This window comes from Megascapheus bottae, chromosome 1 (genome assembly GCF_031878675.1).
Source record: "Megascapheus bottae isolate mThoBot1 chromosome 1, mThoBot2.hap1, whole genome shotgun sequence".
In the NCBI taxonomy this organism is placed as follows: Eukaryota; Metazoa; Chordata; class Mammalia; order Rodentia; family Geomyidae; genus Megascapheus; species Megascapheus bottae.
The window spans coordinates 96,456,897-96,476,793 of record NC_143509.1 but is presented as its reverse complement, the minus strand read 5'-3'; the positions used below and the strand labels follow the sequence as shown (position 1 = coordinate 96,476,793).

The following is a 19,897-nucleotide window of genomic DNA, read 5'->3' as shown; positions in this document are numbered from 1 at the left end:
GAAACTTGATCCTCAGATCTCAGCCTCCTGAGTAGCTAGGATTACAGGCGTGAGCCACCCTGCCCAGCTGGAGGAGAGATTTTTTTTTTTTAGTGTTCTCAGCATTAATGAGTGATAGATGTTTGTGGTGTTACATAGGCTAATTATTCTGACTTAGAGACTACATTGCATGCATGTGTACAATTATTATGGGTCCATTAAAAATATATCTACTTTGGACTTGAGCATGGTGGTACCTGCATGTAATAGCAGCACTGGGGAAGCTAAGGCAGGAGGATTGCAACTCAGAGGCCAGACTGGGCTATGGAATGAGGCTTGGTCTCAAAACATGAACAACCCACTTCCTTGAATCCAAATGCTTTCACAGGTCAATATAATGTAGAGTAAATGTTTAGAATCCATTGATATAAATAAAGATTTCTATATCCCCCCATGAAGAAAAGTATTAAAGAAACATTTCCTTAGTTTATCATAGAATTGACCAGAGTCCTAGAATCTCTGGAGATCAGCTGTTCTAACATTCCAGTGTGATTGCCCTGCAGACATCTATCTGCTGGTCAAAGTCCTGGATATTTGAATAATTCCCATGTATGTGTTCTGTTCAGGCTGCTACCAAAGAAACCTGGGTTGGAATTATGGGAAATATTTGTATAGTGGTAATGTGGATGATAAAGATCCTGCTCCAGGAACTGACAGACACAACGACAGTGCTAGTCTGCAGAAAAGTATTCTAGAAATTGTCTTGTTCTGCTGTCTGATCTACATGTCACATTCACCATTTGGATTCTCTGTGTATGCATATTTCTTATAAAACCTTTATTGATTGCTAACTGCTATCAGATTATTAAAGTAACCATTTTAGAATACTTTGCTCTATAGTGAAATTATATACCCATTATATTCCTTTGAACAATTAGTACTTTGTTCATCGCTCAGTTAGATTAAATTCTGCCCCTGTGGATTTCTCATAATACAATAGCATTATCTTTTGCACCTGAAAAACATTATTCTGTCATCAAAAACTATCAGTTAAAACAGCAGGCATGACCTACTTTTTTCTGACTTCCAAATGACCCAGGGAAGGAAGAGAAAGAAAGAAGCAGGAATACTTTTGTGGCCTGTGAGGCACATGCTCCTCTCAAATAGAAAACAGATCTCATGGGTCAGGGAGCCACACTCACACTTTGGACTTGAGAATTGGTGTGTGTCGGAGGTAGATAGAGTTCCTGGCCCTCTTCTTGATAAGGTCAAAGAGTTGGGATGCCATGTCCAAGCTCGGGCTTCCCCACACATAGGCTCTTGGTCTGGCCCAGCTTCCCTGGATCATAGGCTTTTGGCCTCTAGGCCACTTGCCCCCAGTGATTTCTTTGAAAGAAGAAATGAGGCTGGGAGTTTGGCCTAGGGGTAGAGTGCTTGCCTAGCATGCACAAAGACCCGGGTTCGATTCCTTGGTACTACATACATAGAAAAAAGCCAGAAGTGGTGCTGAGGCTCAAGTGGTAGAGCTCTAACCTTGAGGAAATCCAAGGACAGTGCTCAGGCCCTGAGCATAAGCCCAGGACTGGCAAAAAAGAAAAAAGAAAAAGAAGAAGAAGAAGAACTGATGACTGAGTTCAGGAAGTCTGATTCCTCCTAAGAGGACAGCAGAGATGGACAACGATGGCCTTGTGTTGCTGTTTTTCTGAATTGTATAAAGATAGTGAAAGCACTCGACAATCTCACATTGAGCTTTATAAAATTTTTGGCGTTAGCTCACAGGTTTACCCTCTGGGACTGGAGTTGTGTATGTGACTTATACATATGCATATAAATATGTGCCCACTGGGTTTAAAAAATTGGTATTCACTCATTTGGGAACTACCTGAGTTCCCCTGACACAACAGATACTGTTACACACACAGTAAGTCCCTGGGATGCCGTATCTGATTTCAGGTAGATGGATGTGAAGTCTGAATGTGAAGAATGAGTGTTCAGATATGGGTTGGGTTTGTTTGCTTGTTTATCATAAACAACTCAGGAAGAGCCAAATGAAAGAGCTGCAATAGAGCAAGAGAAGATGGAAGACGCTTGAAGCTTTGTGAGTCTGGCCCAGCCCTCTCTCATCACTGGAGAGAGTGGAAAGCCCTGAGTTCAAGCCCCAGTACTGGCACAAAAGGAAGGAAGGAAGGAACTGTTACATCACGTGCATATATTATCCTTTCGTCTTCCAATCTTCCCTTGTACCTAGACAACATTCTCTGTTTTCCTAATCACCTGCTAACAGTGGCTCCTCTGATTGTTGAAGCTCCACAGCTCTCCAGAGCTTGGGACAGAAATGAGAGTGAGGATAGAGAGGAAGATGCTGTCTCTTAGATCCCCACCTAAGCATGAGAGTCCACATTAAACAGGCCACTCCTGGGCTCCAGCCTCACCCCACTGAAGCTGGACTGTGGTGCTGCTGCCTCTGTTTCTTTTCCGTCCCTCCCTCCCTCCCTCCCTTCGTGTGAGTACTGGGGCTTGAGTCCAGGGTATTGTGCTCTTGCTTGTCATTTTTACCCAAGGCTGGCTTTCTACTACTTGAGCTACAGCTCTATGTGTGGCATTTTGCTGGTTAGTATTGGATATAAGAGCATCTTAGGTTTTTCTGTCCCTGATCCCCATGCCCATGCTCATGGGTACAAGCATGGAGCTTGTTTCCCTGACTTTTTTTTTTTTTTTTTAAATAAAGGAGGTTCTTTCCACAGTGGCATGCATACAAGCTTAGGAAGGCAGAGTAAGGAGAGTTGAAGGGGAAAGTTTTGTGATTCTTTAGGCCTATGGTTGATTATCCACAGGGAGAGGGGGCCATGACAGCCTGTCTCTCTCTCCCTCCTTCCAGCCAAGACGGATACGGCCTTCAAAGCATTCTTGGATGCCCAGAACCCGAGACAGCAGCACTCGTCCACCCTGGAGTCTTACCTCATCAAGCCTATCCAGAGGATCCTCAAGTACCCTCTGCTGCTCAAGGAGCTCTTCGCGCTGACGGACGTGGAGAGTGAAGAGCACTACCACCTGGATGGTGAGTGCTCCCCCCACCCCCACCCCCGGGAGGATGTGTGCACGGCCTCTTCGTCTTACAAGCCATGTCCTTCTAGTGGCCATCAAGACGATGAATAAAGTCGCCAGTCATATCAACGAGATGCAGAAAATTCATGAAGAATTCGGGGCTGTGTTTGACCAGTTGATAGCCGAGCAGACCGGAGAGAAGAAAGAGGTGAGGCGCCCTTTCTTTCCTTCTTCTCAAGGTACCCCAGTAATGCTGGGGTTTGTGGGTTGTCTTTATGTGGGTGATAGTTGCAAGTTACATTGCTGGGGTTTTTGTTGTTGTTGTTGTTGTTTCTTTTTGATGTAACCAAGGTTACAACAAATAAGCCATTTTTTGAAGTGCTGGAGACTGAGTTCACAGCCTTGTGCCTGCTGTGATAGAGCTCTACCGCTTGAGACACGCCTAGCCCTTTTTGCTTTAGTTCTTTGCGTGTGTCTGTGTGTGTGTGTGTGTGTTTAATATGCTCTTGAACAGCGTGGCCTTGACCGTGATTTTTGTACCTCCACTTCCCACATAGCTGGGATGACAGGTGTGTCCACCATCTCCAGCTTCTCTTTTCACTAACTTTTTGCATGGGCTGATGTCTTAATTGTACTCTAGCGGAGCTTCCAGGCTTGAGCCATCGCACACAGCCTTGGGCTGACTTCGCATAAGAAACATGTTTCTAATGATCAGCTTTTTGTTCATCCTTGAGGCCTCTGGGATATTATTCTAATATCTGACTGAGAGGCTGGGGGCATTTATTATAGGCTCATGGCTCAAATTCCAGTTACTTAGGAGGCAGAGATGAGGAGGATTGTGATTCAAGGCTAGTTCAGGCAAATGGTTTGCAAGACCCCATCTCAGGGAACTTTTTTGTTTGTTTGTTTTTGCAAGTCCTGGGCTTAAGCTCAGGGCCTGTGCACTGTCCTTGGATTTTTGTCAAGGGTAGAACTCTACCACTTGAACCTCAGCACCACTTCTGGCTTTTTTCTATGTATGTGGTACCAGGGAATCGAACCTGGGTCTTCGTGCATGTTAGGCAAGCACTCTATCACTAGGCCAAACTCCTGGCCCCCAACATTTTATCTGTTAAGCATCATGTGAGTGTTTATAACATACTTCGTGAGCTGTACAAATTACCAGTATGGGAAGCTGACAAGAAGCTTGTCAGTTCTGTCACATACTAAATGGTTTCCAGGGCCTAGACTACCATCTTCCCCCAACCCCCAGTTTCAACTAATAAAGCTACTATGGTGACCTACCCTGCCATCTCAACCAGGAGAGAAACACAAATAGGATCACAATACAAACCAGCCCAGTGAAAAAGCAAAAACCAATCTGAAATACAACTAGAAAGGGCTAGAGGCAAGACAGGCTCTAGTGATAGAGTGCCTGCTCAGTAAGTGCAAGGCCTGAATTCCAATTCCAGAATCACCAGTATAATTACCACAATAACAGCAACAACAGCAACAGTTTTTTGAATGACTACAAAGTTTTCAGTGATAGGCCCATTTACCTTTCTCTATCCAAAAATTTGCTTGGAAGAAGTCGTGACAGGAACAAATACAGCTGAAAGTGAGCAACAAATGATACCTGAAACATTGAAAAGTCCCTTTTCCTTACACGGCGATAAAGTGTTGATAGCTGTGAGTGGAGTCACAGGGGTGAGAGCTAATGACAGCCATTGAGGTCTAGGGCCCCAGAGTCCAGGGAAACATGATCCTCCATCTCATGTCCCACATTTAAGTGGAGAAGAAAGAGGTGAGCTTGGGGGGGGGGTGGCGCAAAAGGAAGACTCCCCCCACGATGCTTAGGAAAGATAGAGGAGCCAAAACAGACACCAGCCTGCCATGGTTTAAGACTCGATGGAGACTTGAGTTTGAATCGTAAGTTTCGTGCTGTCTCAAACTTGGCAGGTCGCAGATTTGAGCATGGGGGACCTCCTTTTACACACCACAGTCATCTGGCTAAACCCGCCTGCCTCGCTGGGAAAATGGAAAAAGGAACCTGAACTGGCAGCCTTTGGTATGTATCAGAGGAGGGCTTCGAAGGAGAGGAAAACAGCTGTCTTTCTTTCCAAAAGAATATGTCTTTCTCAAGACATGATTTGTTAAAACAAAGCTATTAATTGCTGAATTGGCTTTCCTGCTTCAGCCATAAGCCTGTCACAAATATGAAATGAAACTTGTAGTTGATACACGCAATATCACAACGTTAAAGCCACCTGGCTGCTTAGTGATGCGGCTGTGATCACATCTGTCCCAGATAGAACATACAGACAGGGAAAGAATCGTTTCAAATCCTTTTTAAAGATTTGGGCTGTTGGGGTGAGTATCTTTTCAAAACTTCATGAATAATAAACCAAGGAAAAGTGAAATTTAAAAAATCAAGAGGAAACAGACTCTTGTTTCTGAAACTCCACATGGTAGGTTTTGACTCCATTTACACTGCCTTGCTTATATTCAGTGCCAGGATTTGGGAAGCCAGTTATCATTAGGACTCTTGTAGCTCTAGGAGACTCGATTTGGTGTCAGGTACATCTGGAGGTAGATGTGTGTGGACACAATTAGAGATCTCGAAAGGTTCCCTGGTACTCACTTCTGGGAGCTGTGCCCGTATCAGGAAAGCATGGCTGTCATTGGCAGTGTGTGAACGTGCGATGTTGATGGCAGTTCTGTTCCTGAGCACAAAACAGTCAGCAGGCAATGCTTTTGTTTTGTCTTGGGGGCCGGGGGCAGGGATGGGAAGCAAGCTGTTAGTTTTCCTGACCACCCTAGGAATAGCAGTTCTGGCTGTTACCTTTGTCTCTCCTGCATGCTTCCTCTGGACTTGGGGTAAGGGGAGGGGCTTACTGCTTCTTTTTTCCACTTTCTGATATGAACAGAGAATTCCCAAATGGTGATAATTTAGTTAGAGTGTCTAATACCAAAATTCCTTGGGATTCCAACCTAGATTCACTTAGCATTCACTGAGACGTTAGTGATGTCCCTGATACATGAAAAGAACCATTATGACTTTTGATGCTATTTCAATGAGAATAACTTTAACGGAATATAGATGCATGCTTCACACCTGTAATACTAGCTACTCCACAAGCCGTGGCCACTAATCATTTGTGAGAGTCCAGCCCTCCAGACCTGGTCACTTCCCAATGTCCCCACTCCTGGAAACTCAAAATGGTAGTTTTATTCCACCAGGAATATTGTGATATTGCACACATGTAGAGAAAAGTGGGGATGGACAGGGAAGATGAGGAAACCGTGTCCATTTCTTCTGGGCATCAGGTCTACATTCTGCTTCAGGAGGGGTCACATCACTGCACGTTCCACATGGCATTACCTAATGATTCTCTGCATGGTTATGTAAAACTCCACTGGACTGCCCCACTTTCTGAAAGAATATAGGACTAGAGCAGTCCATTCTTGGCTTCCTCTCTTTGGAAAAGCTGGGATTGCATTCTACTTCATAAACTAATATTCAAGTAAAGGGATATTGGTACGTATCTGTAATCCCAGCTACTCGGGAGCCTAAGGCAGGAAGTTCACCAGTTTGAGGCTAGCCTGGAATAAATAGTGAAATCCTGTCACAAGCAAAAAGAAGTTTCATTTCTTTAGGTCAAAAATATGAATTATACCTCACAAATTATGAATGGTGTGTGTGTGTGTGTGTGTGTGTGTGTGTGTGTGTGTGTGTGTTTAAGAGAGAGAGACAGAGAGAGTTCAAGAGGTTAGATGTTTTCTGTCATGTGCAGAAGCTAGAATTAGCTTATAAACTTATAAGTAAATATGTTGGGTGGTACACAAGTGTATACAGATATATTGCCTGAGAAGTTCCACAAATAAAACACCACAAAGCACAGGTACTTGACAGAGGGTGAGGAGATGAGAGGGGCAAGACTTATGAAGAAGAGAATATTATCAGTAGTTCAATGTATATCACCAAATTAAGAGTGAGGGAAGGGCTGGGTGGGGAGGGGTGGGTACAAATATTGAAAAGGATGACATGGACCAAGATGCATTGTATTCATAAACTGCTTTGTTAAATGGTAACTTCAAGAAATAAAACATTTCCTAAATGGACTAAATGAATATAGATTTTTGTTGGGTATGTATAGCTTAAGTTTTAACCTTGGCATAATCTAACTAAAACAGGATGTTTTACCTGAATGTTTGGAGAAAGGAGTTATTTCAGCTTTGTTTATTTTGCATGGGAAAACTTTGTCCCAGCAGGCTTTTGATGTTCACAGCTGTGAACAGCGAGGGAGGGGCCTGGGGGCCTGTCCCTGGGATCCTGTGATCTTTCTCCTCTTGAAATCTTTCTCAGTGCTGTTATCACAAGTGATGTCTGTTATAGGGAAAAACTATAGAGTTCACACCCTAACTGCCTTTTTTTTTCTTTTTCCAGTGTTCAAAACAGCTGTGGTTCTTGTATATAAAGATGGCTCCAAACAGAAGAAGAAACTTGTAAGACTGCCATGTGAAATTCTCTCTGTGTATCTGCTTCTCACTTATTCTCAGTTACATCTGCACCTTCTGCCCCTTTGTTGAGAAGAACCTTTATGATTTCTGGGGTTTTTTTTTGGGGGGGGGGTGGTTGCTTGTGGGGCTTGAACTCAGGGTCTGGGCACTGTCTCTGAGTTCTTTTGTAAAGGCTAACCCTCTACCACTTACAGCCACAGCACTTCTGGTTTTCTGGTGGTTAATTGGAGATAAGAGTTTCACAGACTTTCCTGCCTGGGCTAGCTTTGAACCATGATCTTCAGAGCTCAGTCTCCAGAATAGCTGGGATTACAGGTGTGAGCTTCTGGTACCTGGCTATGATTTCTTTTGTACATATATCTATCCTGCCTTGCAGCAGGCTCCCGCGCTCATCTGCCCCCACGGCCCAGAACTTTCTATTTTCCCCTATTTTCCTACATTCTGTTGCCCTGTCCCCCTTTTGGGATCCTTTTTCTTCTCTTCCAGATGCCTCTTTTTGATTTGCTATTTGTTATTTGCACACACTTAGCATATTACCATGCAGATTCTCACTTCCTGCACTGTGAACACAAGGGTACAGGAGACTGACATTCCTTGGGCATGCACAGGACTTACCAAGGGAGACAGTATCTCACTGGTGTGAAGAATATTGGGAGCTGGGCCAAGTAGGTGAGGTTGTTCTCACGCAGCTGGCTTCTTCTCTCCTGAAGGTGGGCTCTCACAGACTGTCCATCTACGAGGAGTGGGATCCCTTCCGATTTCGGCACATGATCCCCACTGAAGCCTTGCAGGTTCGAGCTTTGGCAAGTGCAGGTAAATGCAGGCACATGTCTGCTTTCTGTTTCTTATATGTGTATAAACTATTGTTTGTATCTACTCTTGGTCTAACTATCCAACCTTTTCTTTGCCTGTACTGGGGCTTGAACTCAAGAATTGGGCACTGGCCCTTAGCTTTTTTGTTCAAGGTTGGTATTCTACCACTTGAGCCACAGCTCTACTCACCTTGGGCTTTTTGGTGGTTAGAGATAAGGCTTTTCTCCCCAGCCTGGCTTTGAACTGTCATCCTCAGATCTCAGTCTTATGAGAGGCAAGGCTTACAGGCAGGAGCCACTCATGCCTGACTTTTTTTTTTTTTAATTTAAATCATACTTGTGGAAGCAAAATTAAATTTCTTGGGAAACGAAGTGGAATGTCTGCCTCTGAACTAGGCTGATACTGAAAGCTCAAAGAACGACTCATATAAGCTCAGCTGTTTACCAGGGAGGGTTTCTTAGAAGGATGGATGACCAGAATGGGAGCATCCACCAGTATCACCAGCGCCACTCACTTAACAGGCTGCAATTGTATCTGGTTCTAAGTCTGCAGCCGAATTTAAGGGCTTGGAATGCTTAGAGCCAACAGTAGAGCCAACGGTAGGCTCAACTAAGGGGAATCATACATTCAACGGTAGGCTCAACTAAGGGGAATCATACATTCATGTACTTGGCTCCCATCCAGAATTCTGTTCTCAGCCAACCCCAACAGTAGAAAGAGGGCTGTGCTTTACACAAGTCTAGTGTGTAGGATGCTAAGGGGCAGCTTGCTGCAGGATGGAGTTACTCTGTTAGGATTCAGAGGACTGGTCCCCACTATAGCTTAATCTCTTTTCCCTGATTCTTTTCATTCCCTCCATTAAATAGTGAATGAATGAACTGAGGGACTGAATTAAATGAATTGGATCGTGTAATGTCCTAAGAATGCTTCCAAGTTATTCTGCTCATCCTGTATTTGTTTGTGTGTGTATTCTGTGTATGTGTTGATGTATATTCTGTACCTGTATGAATGTATGTATAATAGATGACATTCTATTTGGATATATATACATACATATATATGTATATACACACAAACATGCACACACTATATGTATCATATGCCATATATTATCTGTACAAGCATGTATGCAGCATTATATGTGTTATAGATATTATACACATGTAATATGTTAGAAATATGATGCACAAGTTCATACACATACATGCAATATTAAATATATATGTTATATATGCACACAGTATTATATATATATATATATATCTTAACTAGTAACATCTGAGTAGCAATGAGCTTTATACTTCTTTAACGAACACTGTCTGCACAGCCCCCAGGACTGCGTTCTACTTCTGTAGCATGCATTGCAGTGTCTTAGGTGCTGTTTCATCCCACTGTCACAAAGAAAGAAACGATCACTTAATTGAAATGGTTTAGCCAAATAGGCTGCACTATGAAAGTGACTTCCTCAGTCAATTTGATTGATTGAAGGGCCGGTTAGACAATCCAGAAGAGAAATTTTGCAAGTAGACTTTTTCAAGTGTTTTTTCCTTAGCACACATCAAGCGCTCAGTGAAGAGTCCTTGCTATTGTGCGACTGCAGAATTTCCTCATAGACCAAGAACGAGAAAAATGTCTCTGTACACATGTAAGCCCATGCTCTGATGTGTTGTTCTTTCACCATTTCTAGATGCGGAGGCGAATGCCGTGTGTGAAATTGTCCACGTGAAATCGGAATCAGAGGGAAGGCCTGAGCGCGTCTTCCACCTGTGCTGCAGGTGAGTCTGGCTCTGTGAGGCTCATGCCCCTGCCCAGGACTACAAACCTACACATGGGAAGTTAGCATGGGAAGTCACTGTCACATGCTACTAATTGTATGCAAATATAGACAGTAACCTAGTAAATGGACATTTTTTCTAACAAGTAAATAGGACTATTGACATGTATTGAATGCCCCAAGAGGGCTTCCTTCTCATAGCTACCCTTTGTGGAATTGGACCACACAGTTGTCTCTTTGTTTTGGTGTTTGGGTGCATTGTGTATGTATCTGTAAGCCAAGGCACAGTCAGAGCCTGCTGGAAGGGGGAAGTGAGAGAAGGCATTGGTGGTATTCTGCACTGGGTGGAGACGAGGTTCTCCAGCAGAGGGAGTCTGGCCTCTGTGGCTTGCCTGTCGTTCTTTAGTGGGTTCTCATCTTTTTTTTTTTTTTTTTTTGCCAGTCCTGGGCTTGAGCTCAGGGCTTGAGCACTGTCCTTGGACTTTCTCAAGGCTAGAGCTCTACCACTTGAGCCTCAGCACCACTTCTGGCTTTTTTCTATATGTGGTACCGAGGAATCGAACCCGGGTCTTCATGCATGCTAGGCAAGCACTTTAACCACTAGGCCAAACTCCCGGCCCCTGGGTTCTCATCTTCTATGCTGGACTTCCACTTAGCAATTCTTGTTTTTCATCTTTCTCTTCCTCCTTACCTTTTTCTTTACTTAACCCTCTTTCTGTCATAATCCCTTTGCAAACTCTTGATAGATAATTCCAACAAATGATATTCTATTTTTAATGTAATTTTTCTTTATTAATCATAGGTACTCAGTAATTTATTCCACCAATCTAGTATTCTGCTCAGAGTAGTGGGATGTTATGGATTGCCCACAGACACAAAAGACTCAATATTTTTGAGGCATTATTGATGTTTTAGAATGCTATTGCTCGTATACTTTTTTTTTTAAAGTGTATTTCCTAAAAATGCGTGACAAGTACCTTGCACAATTTCATTTCTTCAGGTGGAGGGGAAACGAGGACTCAGAGAGGGCACTTTGCCTAACATGTCCTAAAAAATGAATGCTGGGTTCAAACTCAGTTGGTTTTGACCTCACAGCCCATGTTTCGTGTTGCTCCTTCACCTTGTTGTGTTGAATGACCCCAATCAACAAAGGACAGGTCTCTGGGAAGCTGTCAGGAATAGAAAGGAAATGGATTAAAAATATTTTACCCAGGTTTCAAGCAGCTTCTCTGGCATCTGTTTAGGCTGCTATTATATGTGCTTTAGTTGGCAAAATCCATAGAATTCAACAGGCCTTCTCTATATCCTCCTCATTTGTTGTTTATAAGAAATACCAGATGAAAAATACTTTGGTAAAACCATCGAGAACTTAGCTGGGCTTGGTAGTGCACAACTATAATCCCAGCATTAAGGATGCTGAAGCAGGAGGATTGTGGGCATTCTAGGCTATATAGCAGGATCCTGCTAGGAACAAGGTAGGGAAAGGAAGGGAAAATTGAAAGTCACATTCAAAACTTAACAAAGAAAATAACTGTTACAGGGCTAAGGGTTTGGCCTCGTGATAGAGTGCTTGCCTAGAATGCACGAAGACTTGGTTTCAATTCCTTGGTACCACATACATAGAAAAAGCCAGAAGTGGTGCTGTGGCTCAAATGGTAGAGCACTAGCCTTAAGAAAGCCCAAGGACAGTGCTCAGGCCCTGAGTTCAAGCCCTAAGACTGGCAAACAACAACAACTCTTTTTAAGAAGGTACTTTTTTCACTGTGAGCATTGACCTTGTTGACAGGATAGCCTTAATTTTCAATGTCATACATGTCACTTGAGGAAAAGGGACGATGACACTTGAGGAGACTCGTGAGCACAGTGAGGTCTCAATCTGTAACTGCTATGCATGGGTATGAGGAACTTCTGGCTCACTTTCCCTCAAAAACAGTTTATAAAGTTTGCCTTATGCCTCAAGAGCAGAATTTGGCAAAAATCCCTCTGTCCATTGATCATTCATCAATGGCGTCCTCTGCCCCAGACCAGCTCAGAAGATGAGTAAAGGAAAAGAGGCGGAGCATTATTTAGCCCAGCTATGAGGTGGCGGCCAAGTGTGGAAATTGGAGTCCTGTTTCCATCTTTAACCTTTGTCTCTCGTGGGTGGACATCGGTTTGGCTGTACTGATGACATCAGAAGACATTCCTGTGCTCCCCACTGTGTATATTTTAACAAATAACTTCTTTTCCCAGCTCTCCAGAGAGCCGAAAGGATTTCCTGAAGGCTGTGCATTCAATCCTGCGAGATAAGCACAGAAGACAGCTTCTCAAGACTGAAAGCCTCCCTTCATCCCAGCAGTACGTTCCGTTTGGAGGAAAGCGCTTATGTGCTCTGAAAGGGGCCAGGCCAGCCATGAGCAGGGCAGGTACTGTGGGGATTCAGACATACTCCATCCCGGTCACCCCCACTCTGCTCTAGAACTCCAGGAAACTTGAGCTCCCTGTCCAGCCAGAGTTCAGTGTGGCCTTGCGAGAGCTAATGTAGGGTGTGAAGTTCTTGGTCCTCGTTTCTTTCCTTGTGGCTTCTGGGGTCTGCCCTTTGTTTGCTCCTCTCGCTTTTCCTCTAGCTCTCCTTGCTGCCCTCTTCCTCCTGGCTGAGGAGTGTCTCTCTCATTTGTCAAGCCAGCAAGCAAATGCATCTTCTCTCTGGAGGGGCCTGCTCAGCCTGTGTGTAGTTTGAGTCTCTGCTTTGCATGATAGCCAGCTTTGATTACCAAAAAAAAAGAAGAAAAGAAAAAGAAGAAGAAAAAGTGTCAGGAAGCCTTGTCTCAGTGAGGGCCCCTCCCCATCTTCCAGAGAAACAGGCACCTTTTCTTAGTAAGGACCATAGGTGACACATATAATTTTGATTTTGACCCTTGCCTCGTGCCTGCAACTTCAGTTATTGATCTCAATGTTAATTTGAGGAAGCCTTGAGCTGCTGCTGGGAAACAGAACGTAGAACGTAAATGTTGTAAATACTGTTGCAGGACATATAAGTCCTCAGCAAAGCGGAAAGAAGAATAATAGTACAAAAACTGTAAATAGCAAAACATCTCTAGGAAGAAAGTGGTTTTCCTAACATACAGAGGTTCTGAATGACATGGACACATTAACATTATCCCTCCTTCCCTGTCTGGCAGCTGAGAGTTTTACAGGGAAGAGTCCAATGAACGAGGTTTATATGTCATTGGCCTGGTGTTGGTTGAATGGCTCAAGGATGTGTGTGTGTGTGTGTGTGTGTGTGTGTGTGTGTGTGTGTGTGTGTGTGTGTGTGTGTGTGTGTTTTAATTAGATCTAACTGACCTAGTCTTAAGTTTTATGCTGGAGGAAGGGTATTATAACTCTGCTCTTGAGTCACCTGCTGTGTGTATAATGAAACATTGTACAGTGAGTCCCTGCCTCGCCCCCACCATCACAGAGGTGGGGGCACACATGTGGCCCTGGTCTCATGTCCCCAGGCAAAGACAGTTCACTAGAGAGAGTTTTTAGTTCAGCATTGTTGTACCCACTCCCTGCCAGTCCAAGGGAACGTGTGTCCCCATCCTCAGGGAACCCACCCATCAGTGGTCAGGTTGCAGTTGTTAATTAATGACCCTACATTTAGAGCTGCATTTGCTGTGAAAGCAATCACATGTAATCTACAGGAGATGCAGAACTTTTCCCACTGATCTCTTTTTGCAAAGAAAATCAAACCAAGCTACAACTGAGACAACCTTTATAAATACCAAGAGAAAGCCTTGATATCAGAGCTGATTGATTTCTTTTTCTTTCTTTTTGGTCTGATGGCTCATTTCTAGTCTTTATCACTTTGCTTTAGAGGCAAATTATTATCATCAGAATTTGTACGGATTTAAAATGTGCTACTTAGTGGGTGAGGTCAGGATCAGATTAATGAACCCTCGAAATAATCAAAGATAGTCTAAAAGACTAGAAGGAACCCACTCGTGATCTGGACTGCTAACTGTCCTTACACTAAGGATAGATGATTTTGTTTCCCTCTGCAGTTCTGTGACTATTTAGGTAGTTTCTTTCTCCCTCTGTTCTATTTGGATATAATACTGTACTTCTGCCGATGACCCAGGTAAAAAGATCTTTCTTGTTTCTATTTTTTAAATAAAAAGCTCAGAGGCAAAGCAAGTGAAAGTATTACTAGCTACCATTTATACCTGCTAATTAATGTTACTATAGTTTCCTTATCAGCCACCTGTCATCCATCGGCTCATTTCAAAGAGGACGACAGTCATCACGCTTTACCTCATAGATTTCAGCACGCAGAGCATTCATGAATCTTCCTGGTGATCCCATGGAAAATCGAGGCAAATGTAGTGGACAGAACAGCCAAGCTTTATTCTGGTGGAATTAATGTAATATTGAGTTGGAACTTTTGCTTCTTCCCACTGATGAAGTTGTTCGTTCTTATGTCTCTTTTTTTCCCCATTCCTCATCCTCCCCCCCCCCCACAGTGATTCTGATTCTCCTCCGTGAAGAAGAGCAGTGTGTATTCATTCTCCAGTTTGAGATGGCAGGCTGCTCAGAGCGTGAGCAGTGGGAGGGACATAGAGTCCCTGGGACTGAGGACGGCTGGGACAGAGCCAGCGTAGGCTACCACTGAGCTCTCTTGCCTTGCACCCGCTTTAGTCAAGGGTACATTTGCTAGTAATTGACCCTAGATATCCTCTTGTGGAACAGGCACAGCTTTTAGGGTGTGGCATTCTGAATAGCTTCTCCTCCTCTAAAAAGCCTTGTTGCATTCCACCTTGATGCAACAGCCATTTCACTCTTGAGGGAGAGAGAGCTCTGTGTGTGCGTGTGTGTGTGTGTGTGTGTGTGTGTGTGTGTGTGTGTGTGTGTGTGTGTGTGTGTAGTATTTGCTTGATTGGATGGCATCTTTTGTTTGTGTCTGGTAGTTATTGCTTCCTTCAGAGGGCAGTAGAGGTGACGGAAGGGCAGGAAAGGTTTGGTGTTTTCTTCACTTTTTGAGTCCCTTTTTAGAGCAGTTGGTCGACTGGCTGCTTGAGTGGTATCTGTGGATTCTCATTTCACTCACACACTGGTATTTTGCGTGGGTTGTGGAAAGATGGATGACTCGCAAGGCTCATGTTTAGCCCTACAGCTCAGATGGCCCTTTGTCAGAAAGGAGATGGGAACCAGTTGGCAGTCCCCCATTTCTGAGAGCTGGTCCTGTGCCTGTGCTCTTGAAAAGGGATATGGTGTCCTTACTCTAACCACAGACCTTCCAAAATTCTGGCAAGTAAGTTGTGAGGCAGCATTGTCGTTTCGACCAATGCTTTCTGATTCATGGATGTATCGTGGTGATGTCTACGAAGACATAAAACCTTCCAGCCTGGCTGGGTGCTGGTGCTTCACACCTGTGATCCTAGTAACTCAGGAGGTTGAGATCCAAGCCAGCCTTCTGGGGAAAGTCTGTGGGAAGTGCAGCTGTGGCCCAAGTGGTAGAGCATTAGTCTTGAGCAGAAGTCCTGGGCTTGAACTCAAGCACCAACATCCCACCCCCTAGAAAATCCAACACCCAAACCAAAATAATGCCAGAAAGCACCTTCCACCCTGACTTCATAGCCTAATGCCCATGGCGGCCAGGGGCTCACAGGCTGAGGGCTGCCCTCAACTCCTCCATTCCACTTGGGAACTTCAGCCTTCCATGCAGCCCCACCTGTAGGTGCACAGGTGGAGGAGGGAGTTTTTTCCAAGGCCTTGTGTTCCTTTCTCTGTCACCTATGCCCTGTCCCATGACCCCAGCCCATCAACACCCCTCTGCTCTTGGATTTCTTGCCACAACATCCCCTGTGGGCCAGGGGAAAGAGTGCAGCGTGGATGGGTCAACTGCACACCAAGTCCTCCCCACACCGGGCAGGTAGATCATGCACCATTTAGTGTTTCTGTTCCTTTGCTTTGCTCGCTGGATTTTCATCTCCTGTTAAAGCACGCGGGGGTTTGTTTTTATATTTTTGTGTGTATGTGTGTGTGTGCAGTGTCCGCCCCAAGCAAGTCTCTTGGGAGGAGAAGGCGGCGACTGGCTCGTAACAGGTTTACCATTGACTCGGATGCCCTGTCAGCCAGCAGCCCGGAGAAAGAGCCCCAGCAGCCCCCCGGGGCGGGGGACACGGACCGCTGGGTGGAGGAGCAGTTCGATCTGGCTCAGTATGAGGAACAGGATGGGGTCAAGGAGACAGACATCCTCAGCGACGACGATGAGTTCTGCGAGTCGGTGAAGGATGCCTCGGTGCACAGGGACCTTCAGGAGCGGCTGCAGGCCGCCTGCATCAGCCAGCGGAGAGCTCTGGACAGCCACGCATCTCGCATGACCCAGTTCAAGAAGCAGGCGGCGCTCTCGGGTGTCCACAGTGGCGTGGACAGTGCCAGCGAGGAAGTCATCTGGGTGAAACGGGAAGACTTTGCCCCTTCCAGGAAACTCAACACTGAGATCTGACTTCTGTCCTGTCCCCTTCTGTAGAGAATGCGTGTAGATACAGCCACCCTACCTGGCCCCCTGCCAGTCCGCCCGGAATGTCCCCAGGGCGCTCTGCACACACGACATGGCAGCTGACTCGGGTCTGAAGCCATGTAGCCACCCACCTTCGACATTCTTACCAATGGACATCAGAGAAGATCACCCTGAATCCGCAACAGCTCGAGTCCTTCCAGCTACCAGCACCAAGGGCTTCTGTGTGTGTGTCAGCCAGGGCCTGGGAAATAGGAAAACCACCGCAAAACAAATTATAACACTGGAAGACAAAATGCACCTCCCCCCCCCGCACCCCGCAGCAGTTGAAGTAATTTAAAGGTGAGCGTGTGCACACGCACACACTTACACATGTACACATACTCACACATAGAGCACACAGCTAATTCTGTCTGTGTGGAGCCCGTCTTCTGGCTGGGCCGAGCGCTTTGAAACATCTGTACAGCTTCCAGTGTTCGGGCCCTGTTTCTTCTTCAGTGTTGAGAGTATCTGTGTCTTTTTAAGAATGTGTGAGGAAAAGGTGGTTGTTTACGTGTTGATGAGCCTTTAGTTTTCTTTTTCTTTTTTCTTTGTTAATAGTTTTCTTCTGTTTTGGTCCGTGGCTGGTCTTGATGCTATGTGAGTATTTGGAAGTTCTAGTTTTGCATAGAATTATAAAGATGTCAAACTCTTAGAGAAGAGGTCCAGATTTATCATTTGAGAGAGAACATAAACACTATTTTTTGTATTTTATCTGAGATGCAGGAACCCATATAGATGAGACTTTTACAGTGATAGGTGATGATGAGGATAGAACCTTTTACAGAGAGTGAGACATTGTGACTTTATATTTATATATATATATATATGAAAAGCCAACAAGAAGCTTGTGATCAGACCAAGCTTTGTTTTTTCGGGGGGTAAATGCTTGAATCTATATTTGAGATGGGAGTTTGGTTGGAGAACACGTGACAGGGAATGGGTGGGGTGTGTGTATCTGTCCCACATGGCAGAGGACAGGAGCCTCCTTCTCATGGGGTTGCCTTGGCAACCATTGGTTTTCCCACCAGAATTACATCTTCATTCATAGATTCCCCTCCCTACGCCCTGGCAGTCCATAAACCTCTGACCCAAACAACCTCTTCAAAAACATCTCTTGTGTTTCATACTTTGTTCATGCCAACAAAACAGGGTAATACACATGTTCTTTCCTAGTGTTTGGAATAGATATCCTAAATGGAGCAACAACAACAACAAAAAATATGATGGCACTTTTTTTTCTTTAAACAAAAGGTTGAGTTTAAATTGAGTTTAAACAACTCTTAACAGACAAAAAGAACACTTTCTTTTTGGGGGGGAGGGGCTATCTATTTGGTGTTTGACACATCAGTAGGTACTTAAAAGACCTGAATTTTATAGTAGCTTAGGAATTATATTTTATAAGAATCAGTTATGACTTTATATTTCCAGACAATAGAGAGTTCAGAACCTCACGCTCTTGGGCCTCAGCTTGCTTTCCCTCGCTCTCCTGTCCATATCTCCCCTCCCCTTTCGGGTTTCCAGGGCTTTGAGCTTGATCTTTTGAAAGTTTTATTCTATTAAATTTTTGCTATATCTTCTGGTTTTCTTACAAAAAAAAAGAACAAACAAAAAGCTTTAGAATAATTTCTATACCCTTTGTATCACTGCATTGTTCCCTGTCATTTGGAGTGGACTGTGGATGGAGCACGGAAGCATGGGGGCGTCGCCTGGCCTCCCTGCAGCGCGCCCCCCCAGAAGACTGAGGAGTCTGGTGCTTCGAGGGTGCCATTGTCTCTTGTACATAAGGTCATGACGTGTCTATGTCCAAAGTTCTTATATATTTCTTTTATAAGCTGAAAGAAGGTCTATTTTTATGTTTTTAGGTCTATGAATGGAACGTTGTAAATGCCTGTCAAACAATAAAAATATTGAAAAAGAATACCTGGATGATCCCGTGCCTCTTTGGAGTTTGAATTGTGGGAAGGGAGAGCGTATGTTAGAAATGCACAGATGAGCTTCTGCCCAGACATTCTTTAGAGCTGTCTAGACTCCAGACTGGAGGAAACAGCCTGATGGCCTCCATTATTACTCATTTGACACTTAACAATAATTTGGAGCACACATGTTAATTTTATTTGTGCTGGTATTGGGATTTGAACCCAAAGCCTTGATCTTTTTTTTTTTTTTTTTTTTTTTTTTGCCAGTCCTGGGCTTGAGCTCAGGGCCTGAGCACTGTCCTTGGACTTTCTCAAGGCTAGAGCTCTACCACTTGAGCCTCAGCGCCACTTCCAGCTTTTTTCTATATATATGTGGTACCGAAGAATTGAACCTGGGTCTTCATGCATGCTAGGCAAGCACTCTACCACTAGGCCAAACTCCCATCCCCAGCCTTGATCTTTCATATGGCCTTTTAGTTTCACTTCCTTCTTTTTTTTTTTTCTGGTTAGTTGCAGATAAGGGTCACACAGACCTTTCTGTCTGGACTGCCTTCACACGTCAATCCTCAGATTTCAGTCTTCTGAACAGCTAAGATTATAAGTGTGAGCCACCAAGGCTTCACTTATTTTTATCTATCTGTCTGTCTGCCTATCTGTCTATCTATCTATCTGGTTGTGGGGTTTGAACACTGGAACCGAGTCCTGTCCCTGAGCTCTTTGGCTCAAGGTTAGTGCTCTACCACTTTGAGCCACAGTGCTACTTCTAGTTTTGGGGTGGTTAATTGGAGATAGGAGTCTCAGTGACTTTCCTGTCCAGGCTGCTTCAAACCCAACCTGCAGATCTCAGCCTCCTGAGTAGCTGGGATTACAGGCACTGCCTGACTTTTTTTTTTTTTTGGCCAGTCCTGGGCTTGGGCTCAGGGCTTGAGCACTGTCCTTGGACTTTCTCAAGGCTTAGCACTCTAGCACTTGAGCCTCAGCACCACTTCCAGCTTTTTGGTACCGAGGAATCGAACCACTAGGTCAAACTCCTGGCCCTTGCCTGACTTATTTTTAAGTATAGTGAACTATTCAAGTATATCACATCCTTTGGGAAGTGATGGAAGCCATCTTTCTTTTTTGTTGGTTGTGGGGCTTGAACTCTGGGCCTGGGCGTTGTCCCTGAGCTCTTTAGCTTAAGGCTAGTGCTCTACCACTTGAACCACAGCGCCTCTTCCAGTTTTCTGGTCGTTAGTTGGAGATAAGAGTCTCATGGACGGGCCAGGAGTTTGGCCTAGTGGTTAAAGTGCTTGCCTAGCATACATGAAGACCCGGGTTCGATTCCTCGGTACCACATACATAGAAAAA

At 44.5% G+C, this 19,897-nt stretch overlaps 1 protein-coding gene across 4 annotated transcripts in view; it reads left to right on the top strand.

Annotated features, from left to right (window-relative positions):
* Window positions 1-18,552, top strand: part of Tiam1 (TIAM Rac1 associated GEF 1) — a 335,042-nt gene extending 316,490 nt beyond the window's left edge. For all 4 annotated transcript variants that reach the window (XM_090348555.1, XM_090348551.1, XM_090348565.1 and 1 more), the window contains 8 exons: window positions 2,858-3,037; window positions 3,114-3,232; window positions 4,963-5,071; window positions 7,451-7,509; window positions 8,235-8,337; window positions 10,025-10,112; window positions 12,344-12,516; window positions 16,123-18,552. In XM_090348555.1, coding sequence (XP_090204681.1) covers window positions 2,858-3,037; window positions 3,114-3,232; window positions 4,963-5,071; window positions 7,451-7,509; window positions 8,235-8,337; window positions 10,025-10,112; window positions 12,344-12,516; window positions 16,123-16,580 — 1,289 coding nt within the window. In that variant the 3' untranslated portion in view covers window positions 16,581-18,552. The remainder of the gene's footprint in view (window positions 1-2,857; window positions 3,038-3,113; window positions 3,233-4,962; window positions 5,072-7,450; window positions 7,510-8,234; window positions 8,338-10,024; window positions 10,113-12,343; window positions 12,517-16,122) is intronic.
* The last annotated feature ends 1,345 nt before the right edge of the window (window positions 18,553-19,897 follow it).